The 17,923-nt window shown below is 43.9% G+C and overlaps 1 protein-coding gene across 2 annotated transcripts in view; it reads left to right on the top strand.

Annotated features, from left to right (window-relative positions):
- The window catches only part of LOC117256539 (EMILIN-1-A-like), a 58,444-nt gene extending 44,261 nt beyond the window's left edge, over positions 1-14,183 (top strand). For both annotated transcript variants that reach the window (XM_078172909.1, XM_033626007.2), the window contains exons 10-14: positions 1,951-2,142; positions 10,917-11,033; positions 11,214-11,231; positions 11,601-11,735; positions 12,125-14,183. In XM_078172909.1, coding sequence (XP_078029035.1) covers positions 1,951-2,142; positions 10,917-11,033; positions 11,214-11,231; positions 11,601-11,735; positions 12,125-12,447 — 785 coding nt within the window. In that variant the 3' untranslated portion in view covers positions 12,448-14,183. The remainder of the gene's footprint in view (positions 1-1,950; positions 2,143-10,916; positions 11,034-11,213; positions 11,232-11,600; positions 11,736-12,124) is intronic.
- Positions 14,184-17,923: the final 3,740 nt, after the last annotated feature.

Below are 17,923 nucleotides of genomic sequence, written 5' to 3'. Positions count from 1 at the left end.
GGAGGAGGGCAGAGTGGGAGATGGTTGACCAAGACAGACAGCAGAAGAGTCGGGGGGGGATGGGCAGGTCCAGCAGTGTCAAATCTGTTAAAAAACAGATTCAGTTCATTGGTCCTGTCCATGCTGCCTTCAACTCCTCTGTGGTTGTTGGTCCTGAAGCCAGTGATGGTCCTCATTCCACTCCAGACCTCTGTCATGTTGTTCTGCTGGAGTTTCCTCTCCAGTTTCCTCCTGTACCTCTCCTTAGCCTCCCTGATCTTCATCTTCAGCTCCCCCTGTATTGTTTTCACCTCCTCCCTGTTACCAGCTCTGAAGGCCCTCTTCTTTGCATTGAGGATGGTTTTGATGTCCTTTGTTACCCACGGTTTGTTATTTGGGTAACAATGGACAGTCCTGGCTGGGACAGTGGAGTCCACACAGAAACTGATGTAGTCTGTGATGCATTCTGTGAGCCCGTCGATGTCCTCCCCATGTGGCTCACAGAGTGCCTGCCAGTCTGTCGCACCAAAACAGCCCTGCAGTGTCTCATAAGTCTCCTCCGACCATCTCCTCACTGTCCTCATGGTTGCAGGCTGGCTCTTGACTAGTGGTACATAGCAGGGGTTGAGGTGCACCAGGTTGTGGTCTGACCTACCCAGAGGGGCGAGGGGGAAGCAGCTGTATGCATCTTTGGCGTTTGCATACAGCAAGTCTAGTGTTCTCTCCTGTCTGGTAGGTTACGTCTCTTGTGATGTGTCTCATGCTGTGACATGTCTCTTGTTGTGATGTTTCTCATGTTGTGACTTGTCTCATGTTGTGACGTGTCTCTTGTTGTGATGTGTGTCTTGTGATGTGTGTCATGTTGTTACGTGTCTCTGGTTGTGACGTGTCTCTTGTGACTTGTCTCATGTTGTGACGTGTCTCTTGTTGTGACATGTCTCTTGTTGTGACTTGTCTCTTCTTTTGACAGAACTCTTGTTGTAACGTGTCTCATGCTGTGATGTTTCTCATGTTGTGACATGTCTCTTCTTGTGACGGAACTCTTGTTGTGACTTGTCTCATGTTGTGACGTGTCTCTTGTTGTGATGTGTCTCATGCTGTGACGTGTCTCTTGTGATGTTTCCTATGCTGTGACGTCTCTTCTTGTGACTTGTCTCTTGTTGTGACTTGTCTCATGTTGTGACGTGTCTCTTGTTGTGATGTGTCTCTTGTGACTTGTCTCTTGTTGTGACGTGTCTCTTGTTGTGATGTGTCTCATGCTGTGATGTGTCTCTTGTTGTGACGTGTCTCATGTTGTGACCTGTCTCTTGTTGTGACGTGTCTCATGTTGTGACGTGTCTCTTGTTGTGACGCGTCTCATGTTGTGACGTGTCTCATGCTGTGACGTGTCTCCTGTTGTTATGTGTCTCATGCTGTGACGTGTCTCATGTTGTTACGTGTTTCATGCTGTGACGTGTCTCATGCTGTGACGTGTCTCATGTTGTTACGTGTTTCATGCTGTGACGTGTCTCCTGTTGTTACGTGTCTCATGCTGTGACGTGTCTCATGTTGTTACGTGTTTCATGCTGTGACGTGTCTCATGCTGTGACGTGTCTCATGTTGTTACGTGTTTCATGCTGTGACGTGTCTCCTGTTGTTACGTGTCTCATGCTGTGATGTGTCTCTTGTTGTGACATGTCTCATGTTGTGATGTTTTTGTTGTGACGTGTCTCATGCTGTGACGTGTCTCATGTTGTTACATGTCTCATGCTGTGATGTGTCTCATGCTGTGACATAAGTACAAAGTCCCTGATTGGATGATCTGAGATCTGGGATTCGTAATTACCTTCTCTGGTCAACTTTAGAGTAAACTTTAATCAGCGGTCCTTGAACACATGAACATATGAGTCACTGACCACATGTCATATGTCCTGTGTCCTCTTGTGGACTGTCTCATAATGTGTTCCATGTTTTCATGTGTCCTGTTCTCAGGACTGAACCACCACGTGTCGAGTTTGTGGACATGTGTCTCTGGTCTGAATGATTCAGTAGTTCATCATGGAGGAATCATGGACGTCATTCAGAAGAACCAGGATGATGTCTACGGCAGGATGAAGAACCTGAACTCGAGCCTGAACCAGGTCCTCAAAGACCTTCAGACTTTTTCTGAACACGAAATGACAGGTGAGCTAGACGGTTTGATTTTTGTCTTCTGTTCCTCAGCCTCACACTGATACTCTGATACAACTGTCTAAATACAAACATTGGTTTACAATAATAATAATAATAATAATAATAATACTAGTAACAATAATAAATTTTATTTGAAGGTGCCTTTCTTGGCACTCAAGGACACTGTACAGATACACAAAATGACATTAAAAAGAGATTAAAAAGAAACAACAACAAATTAAAATACAACAACAAAACAATAGAAAGTGACAGAGCAATTGGCATCAGATGGAATGGGCAGTTTTAAACAGATGTGTTCTATGAATCCTGGATGACCAGCAGTGGCGGTGCATAAGCACCAAATGTGTTCGTCTCGCGCATGCACAGGTTAAGAAGCTATAACAACAAAGTCACCTGTGACCCCCTGATGACCCCGGACAGCTATATCATCAATCAGTTCAATCAATTTTATGTATAAAGCCCAATATCACAAATCACAATTTGCCTCACAGGGCTTTACAGCATACGACATCCCTCTGTCCTTTGGACCCTCACAGCTGATCAGGAAAAACTCCCCAAAAAACCCTTTAACGGGGAAAAAATGGTAGAAACCTCAGGAAGAGCAACTGAGGAGGGATCCCTCTTCCAGGACGGACAGACGTGCAATAGATGTCGTACAGAACAGATCAACATGATAAATTAACAGTAAACCGTATGACACAATGAGACAGAAAGAGAGACAGAGAGAGACAGAGACAGAGAGAGATGCAGGACAGATGGTAATGACAGTAGCTTACAACAACATTAATGAAAGTAATATTATAATTATAGTTCTGGCTACTGTGGTGCAATATGTTGAAAGTATATATTAATATCTGATAGTATACATATGTGACAATAATCATATGTCTATAATAACAGTAGAAGTATGACTAATGACTAATGATGGCAGCAGCAGCAGGAGGCATCTGGCAGGACCCCGGCAGCAGCACAACCACACACGTCACGCTGTCCAGGCACTGCTGTGATATGAGTTAATCTGAGAGACAGTGGAGCACAAAGGCTCCGGAGAAGAAGCCGAGTTAGTGACATCCAGAATGGCCGAGTTAGCAAGATGCAGTAATAGGATACGAGAGAGAGAGAGAGAGAGAAGGAGAGAAGGTGCCCGGTGTATTATAGGGGGGTCCTCTGGCAGACTAGGCCTAAGTCAGCCTAACTAGGGGCTGGTAAAAGGCAAGCCTGAGCCAGCCCTAACTATAAGCTTTATCAAAGAGGAAAGTCTTAAGTCTAGTCTTAAATGTGGAGACGGTGTCTGCCTCCCGGACCGTAACAGGAAGATGATTCCACAGGAGAGGAGCCTGATAGCTGAAGGCTCTGGCTCCTGATCTACTTTTGGAGACTTTAGGGACCACGAGTAACCCTGCGTTCTCAGAGCGCAGTGTTCTGGTGGGATAATATGGCACTATGAGCTCTCTAAGATATGACGGAGCCTGACCATTTAGAGCTTTATAAGTTAACAGTAGGATTTTAAATTCAATTCTGGATTTTACAGGGAGCCAGTGCAGAGAAGCTAAAACAGGAGAAATATGATCTCATTTCTGAGTTCCTGTTAGTACACGTGCTGCTGCATTCTGAATTAGCTGGAGAGTTTTTAAGGACTTACTAGAGCTACCTGATAATAGAGAGTTACAGTAATCCAGCCTTGAGGTAACAAAAGCGTGGACCAATTTTTCTGCATCTTTTCGGGTAAGGATAGGCCTAATTTTCGCAATATTACGCAGATGAAAAAATGCAGTCCATGAGGTTTGTTTCAAATGAGAATTAAAAGACAAATCTTGATCAAATGTTACACTGAGGTTTCTTACAGTAGTGCTAGAAGCCAGAGCAATGCCATCTAGAGAAACTATGTCATCAGATAAAGAGTCTCTGAGTTGTTTGGGGCCAAGAACAATAACTTCAGTTTTGTCTGAATTTAACATCAGGTAATTGGTGCTCATCCAGGTTTTTATGTCTTTAAGGCAGTTATGAAGTTTAGTTAATTGATTACTTTCTTCTGGCTTCATCGATAAATACAACTGTGTATCATCCGCATAACAGTGGAATAAATAAGATTAAATAAGATTTAAACCAGCTTAATGCAGAACCTTTTAGGCCAATTAAGTGTTCCAGTCTCTGCAGCAGACTTTGATGGTCAGTTGTGTCAAACACCGCAGTAAGGTCTAATAAAACAAGTACAGAGACGAGTCCTTTGTCTGGAGCAATCAGAAGGTCATTTGTAATTTTAACTAGTGCTGTCTCAATGCTATGATGCACTCTAAATCCTGACTGAAATTGCTCAAATAAATTATTATCATGGAGAAAATCACACAGCTGGTCTGCGACTACTTTCTCAAGGATCTTTGACATAAAGGGAAGATTAGATATTGGTCTATAGTTGGCTAACACCTCTGGATCCAGGGTGGGCTTTTTTAGTAGAGGTTTAATTACAGCTACCTTAAAAGACTGTGGTACATAGCCTGTTAATAAGGATATATTGATCATATCTAATATATGAGTGTTAACTAAAGGTAAGACCTTCTTAAGTAGCCTAGTTGGGATGGGGTCTAAGAGACATGTTGCTGATTTAGATGAAGAAATCACTGCGGTCAATTCTTGAAGAGAAATCAGGGAGAAGCAATCCAAATATATATTAGGTCTTACAGCTGTGTTTGAGGTTAGATAGATACTGAGGACAGGAGGTCATGAATTTTGCCTCTAATAGTTAGAATTTTGTCATTAAAAAAGCTCATAAAATCATTACTGCTAAGGGCTAAAGAAATACAAGGCTCAATAGAGCTGTGACTCTCAGTCAGCCTGGCTACAGTGCTGAAAAGAAACCTGGGGTTATTTTTGTTTTCTTCTATTAAAGCTGAGTAATAGTTTGCTCTGGCATTGCGGAGGCCCCTCTTATATGTGTTGAGACTGTCTGTCCAGATTAAACGAGATTCTTCCAGTTTGGTTAAAAGCCAATTCCTTTCAGATTTTCGCGATATTTGTTTTAACTCACGGGTTTGCGAGTTATAGCAAGGAGCAAACTTTCTTCACTTTGTTAACTTCTTTTTAAGAGGAGCTACAGAGTCGAGTGTTGTTCGCAGTGAGCCTATGGCGTTATCAACAAGATGATCAATTCGGGAGAGGTTAAAGTCGGTACGGGAAACCTCTGTTACTGAAGGACTTGGTATTGAATTTAACCACGGAGTAATCATTTCCTTAAATTTTGCGAAGGCAGTATCTGATAAACATCTAGTATAGTAACTGTTGCTGAGTGGCATGTAATCGAGTAAAAAGAAATCAAAAGTAAACAGATAATGATCCGATAGCGAGGGATCCTGTGGAAAGACTGTTAGGTTATCAATTTCAATTCTATATGTCAGAACTCGATCAAAGGTATGGTTAAAACAATGAGTGGGTTCATGTACACCCTGACTGAAGCCAGTGGAGTCTAATAATGAGATAAACGCGGTAGCCAGAGAGTCATTATCAACGTCGACATGAATGTTAAAATCGCCTACAATAATAACTTTATCTGATTTAAGAACTAAACTGGATAAAAACTCTGAGAATTCAGAAACACATTCAGAATACGGGCCAGGAGCACGGTACACTATAACAAATAAAAGTGGCTGCGTAGTTTTCCAGGTCGGATGTAAAAGACTAAGAATGAGGCTTTCAAATGAATTATAATCTAGTTTAGGTTTAGGGCTGATTAACAGACTAGAGTTAAAAATGGCTGCAACTCCCCCTCCTCGGCCGCTGCCTCGAGGAATGTGAGTATTATTATGACTGGGAGGAGTGGACTCATTTAGACTAACATATTCATCTGGACACAGCCAGGTTTCAGTGAGACTGAGTAAATCAGTATGATTATGTGATATTAATTTGTCTACTAACACTGCTTTAGACGATAGAGACCTGATATTTAACAGTCTGCATTTAATTCTCCTGTTTTGTCTTTCTGTCACAGAAGAGGTTGTAATTTTTATGAGGTTGTTATGCACAACTCGTCTTTGTTTAATTGTAGATTTAAATAATTTAGGTGGACGGGGGACAGACACTGTATAAAACTATGGGTGAGTCACTGCACTAGAAGCTCAGAGAAGTGTATAGGACTGCGACTCCGAGTCCTGATCTCAACTCTGGGTTGTCAGGGATTTGAATTACTAATAAAATTTGCCAGGTTTCTAGAAATGAGAGCAGTTCCATCCAAAGCGGGATGAATGCCGTCTCTCCCATTAAGACCAGATTTTCCCCAGAAAGTTTGCCAATGATTAACGAAACCCACATCTTGCAGTGTCTTCAGAGGATCTGTTTCTGCTCAATCTTCTTGTAAGGCAAAGAGAATTCTGAGTGACTGAATGCACTGGCGGTCATCCAGGATTCATAGAACCGTAGTTACATACGTAACTGTTGTTCTATTTCATCCTTCCTGACAGCCAGAGGTGGTGCATGAGCCCTGGATGACCCATACCAACAGAGTCACAAGGAATCTGAAGCACATACCTCATTGAATGGAAACAGAGGATCTTGGTAGGAGGACAACGCCCAGTGGGTGAAGAGTGGCAATATTCACTGGTTAAAACCTGGCGAAGGTGACGCCCACGAGGCTGCAGCACATATGGCCTCCAGGTGCACCCCTCTCAGGGCCGCCCATGATGTGGAGGCACTCTTCACAGAGTGGCACCTCACCCCAGATGGCAGGGGGCTACCATCTGCCTTATATGCGTAGGTGATGACGTCCACCATCCAGTGGGACAATGCTGTTTGGAGAGAGCACAACCTTTCTTAGGACCATCATGACACGCGACTTGTTGTCCTCTTCTCCCTCTGGCGGGTCAAACGGTGCCAGCTGGATAGGCTGACTGAGGTGCGAACTCGACAAAACCCTGGGCAGGAATGCAGTATTTGGCTATAAGGTGACCCCTGAACCATCCGAGTTCCATCTCAGACATGAATTATTGACTGACAAGGCATGAAGCTCCCCTACATGCTTTGCTGAGATGATGGCGAGGAGGAAGGCAGTCTTTGCTGACAACCATCTCAGTTCAGCCTGTGCCATTGGCTCAAAGGGAGTCAAGGATAGAGCATTCTGCAACAAGGGCAGGTCCCATGCTGGAGCTCTCTGCGTTTGTGGGGGAAGTAGTCTCAGAGCTCCTTTTAAAAAGAGGGACACCAGCCAGTGACACCCCACCTTGTTGTTATCGACTCAAACGTGTCAAGACGAAATGTGGCTACGTACACCTTCAGGGTAGAGAAGGACCGACCGCCATCCAGGAGAAATTGTAACAACTCCAGAATAGTAGGCACAGAGCAGTGCCCCCTGTTCTCATACTGCGCCCGGGTAGATGGTGCCCTGGTTTTCTGAACAGTGTTACGGATGGTGTCTATACACTTACTGAGCAGCGGGTCAGACCCTGTAGAGACCAAATCCACAGTTGAAGGCAGCAAGGGTTGTGATGCCAAACCTGTCCCCCTAGCTGGGACAGGGGGTCTTTCCTGTTGGGGAGGCGCCATGGCGAGCTGCAACACAGCCTGTGAAGCAGAAGAAACCATGTCCTTCCCGACCAGAAGGGGGCCACAAGAAGCAGTCTGTGGCCCTGTTGAAGAACTCTCTGAAGTGTTGCCATAATCAGAGGGACCGGCTGGAAAGCATAGAGGAGTCTCTCTGGCTGCTCATGTGTGAGGGCATCCTGCCCCAGAGGGCTGGTCTCCTCTGTCCAGGGGAACCAGAGGGGACAATTGGTCATCTCTGCAGAGGCGAAAAGATCCACTTTTGCCCTACGAAAGAGGTGAAGCTGCTGCTCCCCAGTGGTAGGCTTGTAGTGGGAGAGGAAGTCTGCTACCTCATTCTACTTCCCTGGAAGATACATTGGACTCAGGCTGGCTAGGTGGGGGCTGGCCAATTTAGAAGAACCCAGGTCACCTGTAGCAACTGCGCGCACCTGGTGCTCCTTTAGTGATTTACATGGGAGATGATCGCGATGTTGTTCGACCGAACAAGTACATGCCTCCTCCTCAGGTATGGGAGAAAGTGCTTGAGCGCTAGGTGCACAGCCCGTAGCTCTAGCACATTGACATGGTCCGTGCAGACTGAAGCAGACCACTGCCCTCAAGCTGTTCTGTTCTGCCACACTGCACCCCACCGTGAGAGGGAGGCATTTGTTGTGACGGTCTCCCGACAGGACGGAGCAGAGCCCATGGGCATGCCCTGCAGCACCCACCGCTGAGACGATGGACAGGTCTTCATGGTGACAGTGTCCAGAGCCAAACCTAGGAAGGTGGTGCTCTGGGAGGGGACTACACAGCTTATCTTGAGGTTCACCGTGAGACCCAGCCGGGCCATGTGAGTTAAAAAAGCGCAGCTGTATCCTGAGCAGCCTGAGACTGGGATGGTGCACACACCAGTCAGTGCCATATGGGACAATTTTTATGCCCCACGACTGCAGGGGCGAGAGGGCTGCAGCCACACATCTGGTGAACACCTGTGGGGAGAGGGAGAAGCCAAAGGGAAGCACCCTGAAGTGAAAGTGGTGGCCTTGAAATGCAAAACGAAGGAATTGCCTGTGCTGAGGTATGATGGGGACATGAAAATAGGCATCTTTCAGGTCAATGGATGTAAACTACTCCCCTCTGGCAGTCTCACGCAGGACCTGTGCTGTGCTGAGCATGTGGGAAGGCCTGACCTTCAGGAACCTGTTGAGTCCCCTTAAATCAAGGAGCAAAGTCCGCCGTCCTTCTTTTCCACAAGAAAGTACATAGAGTAGTATCCCCCCCAGCTGTGACACACAATGAACAACATCTACTGTGAATGGGAGCAAAAACACTGCCTTTACCAACAAAGGTTTCAACAAAAAAACAACTAAAATTAGTAAATGAGGTCAAGAGGGAACGCTGCTGCCAACTGTAGAAAACAAAAATTAATTCTAAATACCTAATGCTGTAACTATAAAAACAGCCTAGGTACGACCCAGTCCTTACCAGAATCAATCAGTTGGCTCAAATGAAAGCACTGCTACTGACTGAATAAAATCTAAATCTAATCCAAATAAGGAATGCTGTGATAAACACATCAGCATAGGTACGACAGAGTCGATATCACAATAAATCAAGTTAGCTGAAGTGAAAGCACTGTTACTTAACAAGATATAACAAGATATAACAAGACACACCTGTGCTGGGAGACGAAGCGAAAACACTGCCATCACCAACAGGTTGTCATGATTAATAAAAGTAGGTTGCTTCTGTAAACTATTAAACAAAACAGGTACAACTATAAGTTGCCACAACATAAAGTAAGGTAGCTCGAGTGGACACATTGCTGCTAACTGTAAATGAGTTTTAACAGAGCACACCTATGCTGAGAGAGGGAGCTGGAACTCTGTCGCCACCAACAAAGTAACAATATCTGCTTCTGATGATGATGATCCGAAGGGAGGAGTGTCCACGATGCCGGTGAAACAGCCACACCCCCCCGTCCCGGAGGGACAGCTTGCGGCAGCTCTTGGAGGGCGAGCACCTCGCCGCTGTGACTGACAACGTACGGTCACAAGGCTACTGGCAACAAGCTGCTAACACAGTAGCTTTGGCTCCAGCGGGCTATAGTACGTAAAGTACAATAAGCTTAAGCCGATACTACTACCATAGTATACCTGCGACAGTGAGAAGAGAAAAGGAACAGAACCTATGACGACACTGGGAAATTTAGGCTGTCCGGGGTCATCAGGGGGTCACAGGTGACTTTGTTGGTATAGCTACTCGACCTGTGCATGTGTGAGACAGAGACATTCAGTGCTTATGCACTGTGTCTGGTGGCCTGAAAAGATGAAATAGAACTGAGATATGTTGAGAGAAGTTTTCTAAATCTCTATGAAAATAATAAATGGTGCATTGTTTTGTTTTTTAGGCGCCGTGCTGGTCAACAGAGGTTTGAATTCACAGCTGTTTCTGTTAACTAACTGCAGAGCCAGAAGGCGCTTTGTTGTTAACCCCGATAACCATCTAAAAACAAAACATCCAAAGCTGTCAAAGTCTGGTGTACATGTGGAATGTAAAATAATCAGTTCATCAAAGGGTTAATCTGACAGCTGAGTTCAGGACTAAAGAGATGCTGCGTTCAGGCAATAAATCCAACACTAAAATAATCACAATACAAATACTGTTAAAAACATTACGTCTCTCTTTGTACACCTGATCAATGACATTGCACGTGTCAATCACCTGATGATATACGCTGATGATCTGGTGTTGCAATAATACAGATGATGTGTTATAATGATGGAAAGGTTCAGAGTGGATGAAGACAGGAGGGAGGTGGTCGGGAGATACCACCGTGAATCATCATCGTTTAATGATAAACTCATCATGTCTGATTCTGAGACCCGACTGACACATGTAGACAATGAAAAGTAGCGATCCAAGCATTTCACTATCTGATGGTCCTTTGATGATGATGATGAGGGTGATGGTATGAAGATAAAACAACTGACATGTTGCTTTGCTGTGATAACTGTGTGCTAAAATGCTAATATGCTAACATGCCAACACAGAAGCAGTGATCGGTCACAACTGCTCAGAAGCTTTTAACCTCTTAAACTCATCATATTCAAACCAAAACAACTTTATTTAAATCAGGCGCAGACTCAGAGGTTCCCACATATAACATGTGGATGAAATGAGGAGGTTTAAAAGGTTTGTGTAAGCCAATCAGCAGCTCAGACCGTCACGTTTATATCGTTGTCATCATCACACAGGCCTGCCTGGACCCCCAGGACCCCCCGGAGAAAGAGGCTTCAATGGGCTGCCAGGTCCCCGAGGGCCCCTGGGACCTCCTGGACGGCCAGGTGAAAGCGGAACACGAGGTCTGCCCGGTACGTCGGATGATTTACATATTTATATGGAAGGAGAAGTAAAATGAAAACCGGATCGTCTGTAGACAAAGTTGATCTGTTCAGATGCTAAACTTTATCACTTGTTCGCATTTTTATCAACCCAAACATACTGTTGGTTGCTCACTGTGATTTTTATTTTATGCCTCTGTTTTTGCACAGGTCCCAAAGGTGAAACAGGTATGGATTTAAAAATAAAATAAGGTTTCACAGCGGGCTGAAACAGATGATAAGATTTCAGTTGTTTGTTTGTTTGTTTGTTTGTTTGTTTGTTTGTAACAGTCTGTCTTTGCTGCTCCTCAAATCGCTCGCAGGGTTAGGGGTACCTCAGAGGACATGGTTAGGGGCACTTCAGAGAACATTAAATTCATAAACTCATAAAAAGTACATTACATTTCTTTTTGTAATTTTAAAGAAAATTTGAAAAAAAAAAAAAATAGACTAAAATGTAGATGTGTTCAGGAGCAGACATTCCTTCCAGAGAAACACAGATTATCCACAACAATGTATTTGATCAATAACCGAATTATACCGACTGTGTGTTTTCAGGTCTGCCTGGTGCGGATGCTCACATTCCCCGACTGTCATTCTCCGCGGCTCTCACCGTTCCCATGGAGCGAGCCGGAACCATCGTTTTCGACAAGATCTTTGTCAATGAAGGAGATTTCTACGACCCGAGAACAGGTAAAAATGAGAGACTTCGCAGGTCATCTGCTAATCAGAGGGTCAATCCCTGGCTCATGTCCCATAGGGTTGGTGGTTCGGTCCACAGCTCCTGATGTCCCACAGGGTCGGTTGTTTGGTCCCCTGTTTCTCCTGTCCCCCAAAGGTTTTTTCACCATTTACACTTCATCACATTGACACCTGATGAGTCGTGTAGATGATGGCCAACAGGGATGGAACATGCACTTGTTAAAGTGTTGGGGTCGTTAAAATGACCTCTCTACAGGAAGTGTTAGAATTAATGGTTGTAAAAACAGATGACCTGCCCTCAGTGACTGATGAATGTGCTTCTTTTCCAGTGTGTTTTAGTTTGATGTTTTTAGTCACTTACGTGTTTCCTGTCACTTCAGGTATTTTCACCGCCCCTGTAGATGGACATTACTTCTTCAGTGCCATCCTGACGGGTCATAAGAATGAGAAGATTGAGGCGGTTCTGTCTAAGTCGAACTACGGCATGGCGCGGGTGGATTCTGGAGGCTACCAGCCTGAAGGTCTGGAGAACAACCCTGTGGCCGAGGCTAAAACCACTCCAGGATCTCTGGCTGTCTTCAACATCATCCTGCCTCTGCAGACTCGGGACACAGTCTGCGTCGACTTGGTGATGGGTAAACTGGCGCACTCTGTGGAGCCCCTCACCATTTTCAACGGTGTGTTGCTGTATGAAGACATGTGACCATGTCATGACAAAACCACAGGAGGCTGCACTATATAAAGTATGATGTCACTTCCTCTTTGAAGAATGATGCTGAACAGATGAACAGATTTGTGTTTCCATATTCAAACAGATGACATGTTCTTGTTTTATGATATAAATCTAAAGAGTCACTTCACGTGTGGATGACATGAGGTCATATGATGTTAAATCAGAGCAGGACTGTGAGGACAGATGTTTCTGTAAACCAGGGTCACCTGATGACTTTTAGACCTGCCTCCTCCTGATGCTTGAAACTGTTGTAGTTAGGAATTACAGTGTTAACACTCTGAAGCGACCCCTAAAGGCTGCAGAGTTCATTACAGCCACAGCATGAACAAACTGATCCTCAGAGAGTCATCAAAGCTACGAAGATCAGCGTCTGAATGTTCACTGATCATCTGACTGGGAGATGTTGAGATATCAGATCATAGACTGAGATGTTGGACGGACAGAAAGATGGACGCTCATTGCCGTTCTCGAGACACGCCCCCGGTAGCTCGGACGTTGTCACAGCAACATGTGTCAGTGCGGCTCTAGATATGATGAAAACAAAGAAAGCTTTATAAAAGCAGAATGTGTTTGCTGTTGGATTTTATGACTGAGATGAGTTCACATTGTGAATGTTTCATATTAAGCTGCAGTGTTTCTTGTTTTGTTTGTATGTTCTGCCAAGTATTTAAGGCATCGTCAGATAATTTCAGTCTGATGGACAAATGTTACAAGACAAAGCTGAAAATACACCATTTTCTTATTGTCAGTAAATCCCATGAAACGTCTGGTGGTGGATAAAATATTTGGATCATATCAATCAATCAATTTTATTTATAAAGCCCAATATCACTAATCACAATTTGCCTTACAGGGCTTTACAGCATACGATATCCCTCTGTCCTTAGGACCCTCACAGCTGATCAGGAAAAACTCCCCAAAAAACTTCAACAGGGGAAAAAAAACGGTGTGAAAACCAGCACACAAACTTAATTTCAGGTAAAATCCTGCAGAGTAAATGTTACTTAATACAAGTCTTATCAACCAAATGTACTTAAAGTATTAAAAGTCCAACAATGCAGCTCTGAGGTTAAAGGGCTTTTTTGGGGGAGTTTGTCCTGATGAGCTGTGAGGGTCCTAAGGACAGAGAGATGTCATATGGTGTAAAGCCCTGTGAGGCAAATTGTGATTTGTGATATTGGGCTTTATAAATGAAATTGAAAAATATGAGGCGGTCATACACAAGATGTGTTAGTGAAATTAATTCATTCATTAATGTTTTGAGTGTGAAAATGGGATCTATTGACAAAAATAGAAATATTTTGTATTATCACATAAAGATTTTCAGACTAATATTAAACACATGAAGCTGAGAACGATGGACAACATGTTACTGCCTGAGAAGGACAAAGGGTATGCATCATGTATTTCAACAGATGAAGACATCAAAGATTTCCGTTGGCCGTCAGTTATAGACGTGATGTGAGGTCGTGTTTGTCTCGACTCTTAACAGTTTACAGATAAACTGATGGACAAAAGGATCACAGATATTTATAATATGATATGTATGTTCACTGACACTTAAGCAGCTCTGAACAGCAGTGGATTTAACAGACTTTATTCTCTTAAAGGTTTTAGTTCCAGTTTTCATATTAACTTGTCCTTTACACTTCACACTATTGTATTGACAAATAATTTTCACTGTCATTAAACACAAGTCAAACCAGGTACGTTGTTGAACCGTCTCTGCTTTGTGTTTTACCATGTGATAACTGTAGGTATATAGTACTGTATTAGTAACGTTTGAAAAGAAGCAGAATGAAATGAGTCGGTGTGGTGTCATGAAATCAACGTCATACATGTGAGTTTAAGATTCATTTCTTCGAAATCAGTGCTGCACTTAACGTAATTATTAAGGTCGTACTAAATGGACTTAAACGGGAGATTGTTTTGTTTATCACTGTTTTTAAAATGAAGTTTACGTTTGAAGTCAGTGTGGATACTGAGTCCTTAAAATATTATGAAGAAACTGAGCAGCAGATGAAGAACCTGTGACATGACACAAAATCACTTCAGGTCCATTTAGTAGCTTTTCTAGAGCTTTCTGTTTGTAAGTTATGTCTGAAAGGCAAAGAACAGTAACAGGAATGTAAAACAACTGCTGTCATGACAGATGATTGTTCATCAGTATGAAAATCTGGTTTTATAAAATTTGGATAAGATAAAGAAGTTGTGTTTGTTGAGCTTAGGGTTAGGGTTAGGATTTTATCATGAGAAGTTGGCCTTTTTTGCCTGGCTTTACCTAAAAGTTGAATTTTTTTTACAACATTTGCTATGTTGGGCCTGCCATCCATTCATGTGTATTGGGGCCATTTTGCCAGTAAGCCAATATCGCAGTGCCAGTATCCAGGTATGCAGTTATTCATGGTAGTTGCATTTTTGGGCACCAGGGGGCACTTGATCAAGACTCTGGAGGCCAATATCTCAGTATCGTCCAGTTTATCTTTATTAGACCCTAACAATATCAATCTTGGGCCCACAGGATCCACTCATTTAAAATGCATTGGAGTTGTCTGCAATGCTTTCTATGGGCCGCCAGAGTGACTCTAGGGACCCACAGTGACCTGCATGTCCCCCAGAATAAAAATGCTTCATGTAACCAATTTCATGGTCTACAAGGCTCCCCAAAAACCCCTGATAATCTCTGGGTGGGCCAAAATACAGATGCATTTCATGGCCTTCTCAGTGGTCTGCAAGGTACCCAAATAGGCACTGAACAACCCTGAGTTGCCCCTAGGGCCCAAAAATATAACAGTTGTTTTTTTGCCATCTGAGTGGTCTGCAAGGGTTAGGGGTGGGGGTTGGGGTTGGGGTTATGGGTTTGTGTGAAATTATTTTGCTCTGGCCTACTGTACTGTGCAAAGAAAAAGAAGAAGAGGGGGGGGAAAAGAAGGGGAAGGAGGGAATAAAGGAAATTGAGATAAATGTAGGAGGGAAAGAAAGAAAGCGAGAGAAAGAGAAAAAAAAAAAAAAAAAAAAAAAAAAAAAAAAAAAAAAAAAATTGTTTTGTCTGGGAATTGAATCCTGGTCCAGTGGGTGATAAGCTGTGATGTTAACCTCTAGGCTAAGGGGCCTGTGCAAAAGAAGGGGAGGAGGGAGTTAAATGTAACTAAAAAGGGCAAAGAACAAAATAAAAAAATGTGGAGATGTATGGTGGGGTAAACTGGGAATCGAACCCTGGTCTATTGGTTGATAGGCCGGGGTATTAGCCTCTGGGCTAAGGGGTCTGGACTGAAAAGGAAGGGGGGAGTTATATATACCAAAGCTGGGTAGAAAAATAAAAGTCAAGGAAAAGTGGAGATGTTTAGTGGGTACAACCGGGAAGCGAACCCCGGTCTGCCGTGTGAAAGCCATGGTTTTTGCCTCTAAGCCATATGGTCTGGATGATTTATGGGAAGGTGTATCTAAAAGAAGATAAGATGAAGAAAAAATAAATTAAAAAAAAAAAAATAAATAAAAAAAATAAATAAATAAATAAATAAATAAAGTAGAAGGAGAGGGTGTGTGAGAAGGTGGGGGTTGAGAAAGAAGGAAGTTAGTCATCGTTTAGGCCTCCGGGTACAGTTGTTGCAAGTTTGTGTATCCATATTTTTTCTGCTCTTTTCCTTTGTCCGATGGTCCAGTGGTCGTTGTTTTCCAGTCCGGTGATTATGAGGTGGGTGGGTGAGTGTAGTTGAAAGTGCTGTACCAAGGGGGTGGAAAGTCGACCTTCCCTAATGTTGTATAGGTGCTGAGACAGGCGGGTGTGAATGGAATGTTTGGTTTCGCCTATATAGTGTTTGTGACAGAGTGTGCATGTGATGATATAAATGACATTGGTAGTGGTGATGGAGAGGTGACCTATGGTGGGAGATGCGGTGTTGGTATGTGGGTTCTGAATAAATTTTCTATTTTTATAATGGTGGCTGTATTGAAGTGGGGGTGTGGGTCTATGGTCTGTGAATTTGGATCTGGTGAGAATAGACTGAAGGTTCTTGTGTTTCCTGTATGCTGAGATGATTTTATGGTGTTGAAAAGGGTTAGGGTTAGGGTTAGGGTTAGGGTTAGGATTGGGTTAGGGTTGGGGTTCAGGGGTCAAATGTAGACCTATAAAGCACTGGCCTACCGACTGGGTTGCCCAGACTGTAATAAAAAGTGAAGTGAAGAAGTGGATGAAATGAACTGTGTGGATAGTGTGGTGGAGAGGGCAAGCGCCTGTCACGCGGGGGAGCCGGGTTCGATCCCCGCCAGGAGCAGTCGCTCCTTTATGTTGGGGCAATATAGGAGCCAGGATCAACTCTGTGATGTGCCAACCAAGCTGTCAGATATGTTTAGCTCAGTTGGCAAGACCCAGCACCTCACCCAGGGGGCCCGGGTTCGAATCCCAGCGGAGCAGCTTCCAGCGCAAGGGCCCAGGAACCACATCTGTCCTTTCTACACTTTTTGTGTTTACCTGGGTCCATGGCAAGTGAGGGTATGTAGTGAGGTGAGTGTCCGATAAATCAGTGGATGGGTAAATAAATGGATTAATAAAAGTATAATAAAAAAAAAAAAAAAAAAAAAAAAATGGTGGAAAATAGTAATACAAATAATGATGGACCCAGTGTGTCTGGGTTTATGGGAGGAACAGTTCATGAGGTGTATATGTGTGAGCGGGAGGGAGAGAGAAAAAAACAGGGGGGCTGATAACAACAAAGAAAGGGGGGAAAAATGTAAAAGAAGGAATAAAGAAATAAAAATGAGAAGTAGACCCAGAGGATTTTTTCAGAATTAATAAATTGGAATAGAAGGCAGTAATGGCAATAATAAGGTGAACAGCAAAATAAATAAAACAATTAAAACACATACTTTAAGGGCTCATTCAGTGAATTTTGACAAAGAATGCTATTGTATGAAGTGCCTGATTTGAAATGGCATGAAAGGGGCAAGGTGGTTGAAAAACAGTTTATTGTTGTTGATGACAGTGTCCTTGTGGTCAGCTTTGGGTGTGGTTGCTGTGGAGGGGGGAGAGAGAGTGAAGAGGCGTTGAGGATGGGAAGGGGGGAAGGGGCGAAAGGGCGAGAGAGGGGTAGAGAGAGGGGAGGAAAGGGTAAGGGGCGAGAAAAGGAGAAGAGGGAGTTAGGATTAGGCAGTGGAAGGGGAATGGTTAGGGTAAGGGTAGGGGTCTGGGGCAGGGTTGGGTAAAGGTTGGACGGGGAGGGGGAAGTAGGAGAGGGGGGGAGAAAGGAAAAGGAAAAGGCAGTGGGGAGGGAGGGGGGACGGAGAAGAAAGGGAAGGGGGAGAAGAGAGCAAGGGAGGAGGAAAAGGAAAAGGGGGACTTAGGATTGGGCCCTGGGTGGGGAGTGGTTAGGGTAAGCGTAGAGGTGTGGTGGGGGTTAGATGGAAGTTGGGGGAAGAAGGGAAGGTGAAGAGGGGGAGAAAGAAGGGG

This window comes from Epinephelus lanceolatus, chromosome 2 (genome assembly GCF_041903045.1).
Source record: "Epinephelus lanceolatus isolate andai-2023 chromosome 2, ASM4190304v1, whole genome shotgun sequence".
Taxonomy (NCBI): domain Eukaryota; kingdom Metazoa; phylum Chordata; class Actinopteri; order Perciformes; family Serranidae; genus Epinephelus; species Epinephelus lanceolatus.
This window is presented reverse-complemented; position numbering and strand designations above follow the sequence as displayed.